The 8841-nt window shown below is 37.8% G+C and overlaps 1 protein-coding gene across 1 annotated transcript in view; it reads left to right on the top strand.

The window, feature by feature from the left end:
• Positions 1-121: 121 nt before the first annotated feature.
• drp2 (dystrophin related protein 2) overlaps positions 122-8841 on the top strand; it is a 152430-nt gene continuing 143710 nt past the window's right edge. Inside the window, exon 1 of the mRNA XM_079892909.1 lies at positions 122-673. Coding sequence (XP_079749035.1) covers positions 529-673 — 145 coding nt within the window. The 5' untranslated portion in view covers positions 122-528. The remainder of the gene's footprint in view (positions 674-8841) is intronic.

Raw genomic sequence — 8841 nt, 5'->3', positions numbered from 1 at the left:
TGTAAAAATGTAGAATTTGTTCAAAAACCTCAAACTGGACTTTGTGGTTTGAATGCAAAGGATATACATTATGCTTCTCGCTCTAAAGACTGCTCCTTTAAAATTCAATAAAGACCATTGTTTTCCACAGGAACACTGTAAGCTTAGGTAACTTGGTCCAAGTGCATCCTAGAAAATCTCAGCATCAAGGCAGTGTGAGCAAAGCTCTACGGCTTTACGTTTTACAGCCCGTCTCATAAATGCGAGCGCCTTCAACTCTGCGTGACACATCTCCGTGTTTATGACGGGCTCTGGAGATTCCTCGCGACGATGTGTCGCTTCTCTCGACCGTGCTATTTTCAGCGACAGCTCGTCACGATGCCGTCCAGCAAACTTCATCTGGAGTGAATGAAGAATATGCGCACTCCTCCGGGATTACAGCTGATGCGTTATCATGAATTGAGGCAGGTGCAGAACTTCAAACGATGAATTCCACGAGCGCAAAACTACGCGATATCTCCCTTGCTCGGCTGATGTCCTTGTTCATGTATGAGATTATTTGCTCACCGCCGACTGCCTGTTCATCACTTCTCCACTCTCATCCCGCAGCTTTCCTCTTTTTATCTGAGCGTCCGTGTAAAATGGAAATCTGAAGTGCTTTACTTTCGCTGTTTCTCGCCTTTCAAAAGAAAAGGTAAGACACTATTTGCCGTACTACACAAGCGTGTTGATTGTTGGAACCGTAAAGCGTTTAGTTTAAATTTAGAGACGCGCGATAAATTATTCTAGTGATGTGCATTATGCTAATTATTATTAATGCCAACTCCTATATCGTGTAAAGGCCTGCTGTTAACTGTCAATCTTTAATCTTTCTTGTTTTACCGGTTGACATGTCCAGTGTTGTAGACCTTGTGGTTTATATTTTCCGATGGTCTAAGAAAAAATATCTTGCAAGTGATGCTTAAATTATTTGACATTCATCTGCCAGTGACTTTATGAGCTGATTTAAGTAAATGATAGCCTGTAACCGGGAAGTTAACGTTATAGACTACGTTCTGGTTTTGAAATGTATTCCTGTTTCATCCGTTCTTTTAGTAGCCTACTTTTGAGGAAGAAATGTAATTCCTAATTGCATTCACTGCCCTTTGCTGTCGGTTGGCAGCTATGCTATGTGATCGTTAATTTCAGCGGTTCGAGTTAAATATTTTTGATTTAAGTAATTTTGTTTCTGTAAATGAGTCAGATTAATTCACTAACCGCTCCGACTGATTTAGAAGTGTTTTTGATTCACTAAAACGAGCCTGGACATTCGAGAATCGGACTAGACACAGCACGCTATTTGATTTTGATTCACCAAAAGAACCGACTCCACAAATAATGTTGTTTTGTTTCAGCTGCAGATTCAGTGTTACTAATGCAGGAAACGTGATATTATTTTAATTTACTGTTTTTATTCAGTAGCTAACCAAGAAAAACGCCTCATATTGATTTCATCAAACTACAAAAAGATAGGCCTACTGTCTCAGATTAGCCTAATTCTATTAGAAATCGCATAACAGTATGTTTTTAATTTCACTAAAAGAACCGGTTCATAGAATCATTCCTTCTCGGTTCTAAGAACACCGTTCACTTTATACGTTTTCTTTTGAGCACGGCCACTGAAAATGTTTCTGACTGTATTTCTTTGATTTTTCTTTTACTTTGTAATTACTCGAACTCAAATTTCCCTCCTCTCTTCTCTTCCAGACAGACATGCCTACATAGCGTCTAACTTCTCATTATGAAAATGAAATGTGTGCGGGTTTTGACATTTGTCCCCGAATCACGTTCATCAATTTTCAATGTTGTGTAGTGCAATCCGAGGTTGAAGCTTCTTTAAAAGCGCTATTGTGACTCGTGCTTTGATGTTCTTTGAAATGCCGTCAGCCTTTGGAGCTGGTTCATGCTGAACAGCCACAAAAAGAGGAAAAGTAATATAAATGTGTACCCGATCTTAATACTATAGCCTACAGTAGGCTAGGCCTACTGCTGAAATGATCAAGAGTCATCCGCCTGACCTGAGTCATCAGCTCATCCACTTTATTCACGAGTCATTCAGTTTATGCCACTGTCACACAACCCTCTTCCACTTAGATCCTTTCCAAATCATGCATGTTCATCCTCTTCCCTTGCTGTCACCATTTTTTTTAATGTTCCATAGTCATGGCAAACCTGAAAATATGTTCAAAGGCATGGAAAAGTCATAATAAAATCATAATAAAATAAAAATAATGTTTGAAACTGTAATTCAAAAGAGTGTCACCTGACTTGTAAATGCTCCCCAGCAATCTCTATAAAAGATTCTGAAAATACTAGTGCAGTAATCATGAACTGTTCAAAACTGCAATTATTTTGTCTCAGTCTGTGGGAACCATGAATGTTCAATCATTCTGTGTAATCTGAAAATGCATTTATCAATCATTCAAAATGTATTCCTTTGTCACAACCCTCTCTTTTTCCCCAGATCATGCATGTCCATTCCCTCTCTTGAAGTCGTCATTGTGTATGTGACAAACAGCAAGTGTAGTCTGATGACACGTTTTGAAATGTGTTTTGACAAGAACATTTATTGGTGCAGTGTGTGCCTCTACCTCTGAATTGTAACTCATTTTCTTAGTGATTTGTTTTCCCTACGCACATCATCAGCATGTACTTTTGGACTACATTATTTATTTGCTCAGACGGTGGCTTGTACACAAAGAAGTATCAGGGGAAGTTTACCTTGTTTTTTTTGTTTTGCCTCACTTAGAGGAGGGATCTAAAAATGTCAGGAGTTATGGCAACAGATTCGGCTAAAGAAAAAATAGTTATGAACTATTCAAAGTTTGCTTTGAAGGTTCTGCCAACGCATTCTCATCCTAGGGCATCATATACTGACGCTTTTGACATTTTGTCTACATCGAACGCACATGGCACCCTTTAGCGTCAATATGAGACGCACAGAGCTTTGTTCGGTTATGGGTAGGTTTAGGTCTGGGGTAGGGTTAGGGTTAGACCGATAGGAGGCGCCTTCTGGCCCATATCTATCTGCGTCTCATATTGACGCTAAAGGGTGCCATGTGCATTCGATGTAGACGAAATGTCAAAAGCGTCAGTATATGACGCCTTGGGATGAGAACGGGCTGGTTCTGCTGATACTGTATCATAATTAAATGGCTTAGATTAAGCCAGGCATAGACCTTAGTTAAATTAAGACATTTAAGTAGCTTTTATAAATGTGCCTCACTGGTGTTTACTTGAGACAAAACAATGGCACTGACTAAGATATGTATATATGATGGCATATATGTTTTAAATAAACTAGATTTGCTTTTCATGAAGGGAATGCCAATGCTTGCATGGCAGAAAATATTGTTAAGAATCAGTTTTGGGATCAAACTAGAATTTGATTATTGATGATGAATATCAATACAGTGCCTTGCCAATACTGTGATAAACACATCTGTCTAGCTTCTTCTAGTCTTGCGAGTTCTACAGGTACAGAGCATGTAATGTTGGTTATATAAATTGGTATTCTTGTTTTCCTCCTGTCTGGCTTTTGAAATTTGAAATTTTCGCCTGCAATCACATGAACTCTGATTGCCTTAGTTGTGGAAAGTTGTGATAGAATATATTATATATGACCCAGTAGTCAAGGGATATGGCAAATATGGCTCTGAGTTGTGGAAGTTGAAAAGCAGAGTCATCCTCGGTCATCACAATCACTCTTGACTGGCAGCAGCATCAGCGGTGCCTCATCTCCAACCATGCTGGAATAAAGCATTTTAGTCCTGTGAGAAACGGTTTGGTAATTGTACGTGTCAGCAGAGTCGCGCCTTTGATGAGCACCTTTCCGTGCTTTCCCCTGGCCTTGAGACATGTCCTGTTCTCTGGAAGTGAAAAAAAACAGGCCAATCACCCCCCCATCATCCACCATCATCCTCGTGCTGTGTTAAAAGAAAGGATGACCAGACAGAAAGAGGCGCAAAGAATGAGGATAGAAAAGCAATTTGCTAACTCAATAAATCCAGCCACCTAGCGTACCTGACCCAAGAGATAGAAGCAGGAGGCCATTATTTAAACTCTGGTAACCAATGCTCTCCTATTAACATTGAAAGGGCTGGTGTCTGCTGGTTGTCTGCTGTGGCACATTTATGTGTTTTATTTACTGCCTTGTACCGCATGGCCTCATGCGCAGGGCCCCCGAAAACTACTTTAGACTGAAACTCAGAAGACGGCCTTAATATGGATTGATAAGGGGACACAAAGTACTACATCACAAGTTGCAGAATGCTAAAACCGCAAAGGTGATGCCTGTGAAAGCCTGTTCTCTGTTATTTTAGGTGGTGATATAAAATGTTTGTGTGTGTGTATGTTTGTTTATTGGATGGGGAGAGAGAAAGTGATGTAAAATAAATTAAATAATAAACCCCCTTTTGTGGGGGTGGTGTAGTAGGTAAAGCCCTAGGCTGGTGACCATAAGTCTTCTGAATCGATCCCCACAGAGTGCAAGTCATGAGTTATTCCCATCGTACCTCCTATGAGACTTCTGCAATTCACTTTGGATAAAAGCCTCTGCTAATTAACTATTTATTTTAAATTCCTTTTATTGAATTTGTGTAAGTACTATAAAAATGTATACTGTTCAAAGGTTTGTGTAACCGTTTGGTAAGATTGCTCTTATTGCTCTAATTTTTTAATGGTCAATAAAGCTGCATTTTATTTGATCAAAAATACAGTAAAACAGTAGTATTGCGAAACATTATTACAATTTAAAATAAAGTTTTTCTACTGGAATATATTTTAAAATGTAATTTATTCTTGTGATGGAAAAGCTGAATTTTCAGCATCATTACTCCAGTCTTCAGTGTCACTTTATCCCTTTAGAAATCATTCTTATACTGATTTGGAGCTTAAAAAAATTCTTCTTAAAACAGTTGTGTTACTTAATGTTTTTGAAAGTTTAAAAGAACAGGATTTAATTAATATAGAAATCTTGTGTAACAATGAAAAAGTCTTTAGTAATACTACTACTTATAAAGTCATTTTAAGTTGTAACTTCACCAATTTTCAACCCACTTTGTATGGTTACAATGTCGGAAGAGTTAACTCGTTCTCCGTGTTACCTGGACTGAGAAATGCAAGTATATTTATCTGCAAAACTGTTGACAGCTCCAGATCTTATGTGAAAACTACAGATTATACTTATGCTTTTTGTATCCTTGCCCACGGACAGACAGGGGTTTATTAACAAAACAGTTATTGTAAGAGTGGGGTTATCACTGAAAATTGTATCGTATGTTGTATACTAGCAGCATTATGGTAAAAACGGAACACTGTCAACAGCTTTCTTACCTGTACCAAAGACTTAAGATATACTATATGCGACGTTGTTTTGCTTCAGGGGGTTGGGTGAAACTGATAAAACGGCAGTTTCCTTCTTTCTTCTTCCGTTTGGCCTAAAACACTATGTTCATTGTCATCCAGTTTCAAATGGTAAATACGAACACTGAGGTTTTTCAGATTTTCCACCTCTATATTTTCTCCATGTTTACGATTCTTTGCTAACAACGTGCTGGATCCTTCAGTGGAAACCAAAATAATTCAATCCCGCTAAACGTTTACTCTTTGAATCCTTGCACCCGGGAACAAAACAAGTCGACACCATTATGTCTAAAAGTTTACTAAGAAGTTTTAGTAAAAGTTTGAAAGACCATTTTGCCTTGTCTTCAGAAAAATTCAAATGAAAATCTTTGAGGAATGAGGAATCCAAATGGAGTTACTTATGCACAATGTCCATGCTGCTCATTTCCATAACATGAAAGAGAATGGTGACCACAGCTGACAAACAAGATTTTTCGAGGTGAGCTTTTCACACAAAGCTCTTGAAAGGTTTCTGAATATTTGAAATATAGTGCACAAGGAATATGGATCACTTTAATTTGTTTTCATTTTAATTTGACTTTTTGAAGGTTGAAAGCTCCTGCTCCCCATTCACTTTCATTGTCTGGAAGAGAGCAGGTCGGACATTCAACTAAACATCTTTTTTGAAGTTCCACAAAAGAAATGTTGTTGTACTGGTTTAAAAAGACTTAATAGTGAGTAAACAAAGACAAATGTGCCCCTTTAAGACTAAATATACTACTTCCAGAAAAATCTAATATTCTGATACCCCTTGAGAACAAAGTCTTGTTTTTCCCTTTAAATGTACCAGAGAACTTTAGTGAACTCAGTCCTTTAAGGACAAAGTTGAATAAAGGGTGAGTAAGTGTTCGATCTGGTGACTGCACTTGAATCCTGGTCACTCTTTCTCTTTTATCCGCCCTCTTGTTTATAGAGTGAGACACCACTGTCTCAGTATTACAGATGTGTGCGCTGAAAAGATATCAGGCATCCAGAAAGGTCTATCAGCCTGACGCTTCTGTGGCTGAGTGAGAAACAACACTATTTCTTCATTCCTGTCATCCACAGGTGCATTGATGAATGTACCTTTGCTCTCCTGTTTTGTCTGACATGCTGTGGGAGATTAGAGGAGAATGCAGTGTAACCTCCTTGAATAAATATTTATAGTTTCTCCTTTTTTTTTAAGACTGACAAAGGACAGATTGAATATGGAACAGATAGTAATAATGGTGACTATACACAGCGAAGATGTTGACTCAGGTGTTGTTGGCTGTTGTGTTTTGACTGTTAAGAACACTTAATTGTTCAGTTACATTTGATTTTAAAATGTCATAAGTAGACCTTCTTTGGTCTGCAGTTGTACAACAATCTGACTATATTTTCTCTCTAGTTAAGTTCACTCTCCAGGGACTTGGCCATGTTCCATTGTCTTATTGGCAGCTCACAATTACTTTTGCTATGTAACTTTTTTTTTTTTTTTTCAAAATTAACAAAGTTTAAATAAGTCAATACATCATCAATTCTTCTTCCAAAACTTGTTTTTGTCTTACCCTGATTCACTACAGTAAGCCTATTATAAGTGTTTATATTTTAGACAGGAGATGGTTTTCGTAGGAAATTGCGTAGATGCGTCACTCGCTCGTGCGTTTATTATCATATCCATAAATAGAGAAACATTGCTCCGGCTACTTTGACGTGTGTATGGTGTGGGAGTGGCATCTCAAACCTCGGGGGAATAACCTGTTTTAATAAAACGGCGAACAGAGGAGAGTCTGCTGTCAAAAAGAGAACGCGACAGAGCTCGTAATAAAACGAGAATCACCGTTGGCTTGGCTTTTCAGAGACGGCGAGAACTGAGGTATTTGAAATGTTGTAAAAGCAACGAGGAGATAGCTTTTTAATTATAAAGTATTATAGCTGGCGAGTAAGGTATTTTCTTGAACAAATAAATTGCCATGTAGCTCTCTAACAGAGTTCCATGGAAAGCATTGTCTACTATGAAGGGTCATTTTATTATGGATTGTTGTAGCGCTGTACTGAAAGGGCGTATTGTCTATTAATGGGTATAGATACAGTAATAACTTCACTTAGTCAGCTTGAGATCCTTTCCATACAAACTGGTTATATCTCTTAGTAGATCTCTTAGCCTAATAGTGAATGTTTTATGAGCTGAAGGATAATCCAATCTCTCTCTTTTTTAATTATGAGAAAGAACCAGATGAGAGAGAACCATTTTCATCCACACAGTCATTACGTTTTAGTAATTTTAGTACATATTTTATATCAGTTAATTGTCAAGGCAACATTTCTAATTAGTTTTTCCGTCTTATATTTATATATTTACACTTAAACTATATGTTTACGCTTAATTTTGATAGTCCATTTTAGACATTCTACTAACTATAAAGTAAAGTAAATTTGCAACTACATCAACTATCTCTCTTTAATTTGCAAGTACATGTCAACTAGCAGTCATTAGGGAATTAGTAGACTGTCTATTTATATCTGCTAACACTTTAATTTGATGGTTCCCCAACAGACATTTTATACTAAAAGTAACTTTCTAACTACATGTAAACTAACTCTCTTTAGAGATTTCTTATCCTGTTGCGCCCTGTTTAGGCCATGACCAGCAACTAGTCGACGTCAATCTTAAAGCTCATGGCAGAGGGTTAATGTCGACTAGTCTGTGCAACCCCTAATACCAGCTATGTTTTAATCCTCAACCTCATATTATAATCACGTTGCAGATAACCGCATCGTATATAGTGAACCCTTGATAGCCCCCAAAATTGTCTACTGATTTAGAAAGAGATGCAGCCAAAGTTTTTTTGGCTTTCTGATGAGTTCATCACCTTCTATACACAGACCTACTTTTATATTACCACAAACATCCAATTATGCATCAGTGGTTGAGAAAACCGCATTAGACCAGCATTTGGATGGGCTTTTAGAGCTGTTTTTTCAAATATTGCAGCACTCTCCTCTCTTACTCTAGTGCGAGATATTGTTACGGACTGAGACTCAAACTGGAACCATGACTTGCAATCAATAACATTAGTGCATTAGAGCGGACCACTGCAGTGCATTGCTTTTAATTTGTCTTAATGGCCCAAGGCATTTAGCAAATTTCTATGTTTGACCGTCTCTACATGTTTTTTTTTTCCGTGGAAGCACAGTAGCTAACACAGTGGTCTTTATGGTGGTTTCTGTACCCATTTAAATGGGTGTGAATGTTTTGAAATGATCAGTCCAAGTATCGTGTAAGCCAGTGCGTGCTAATTATAGTCATCAGCAGTTGTGAATTGCCTTGTATTTGCTTTGTATTCAGGTCAAGGAGCCTTGTGCACAGGTGTGTTAAAAAAGATTTATTGGAGCTTTTTTACCTCTAGATTCTGGTAGGAAAAAGAAATAAATGTAATTGCTTTTGGTACAGGCTTG

This window comes from Squalius cephalus, assembly GCF_949319135.1.
Source record: "Squalius cephalus genome assembly, chromosome: 14".
NCBI classification, from domain to species: domain Eukaryota; kingdom Metazoa; phylum Chordata; class Actinopteri; order Cypriniformes; family Leuciscidae; genus Squalius; species Squalius cephalus.
Note: the sequence above shows the minus strand (reverse complement) of the source record. Positions and strands in the feature narration are given on the sequence as shown.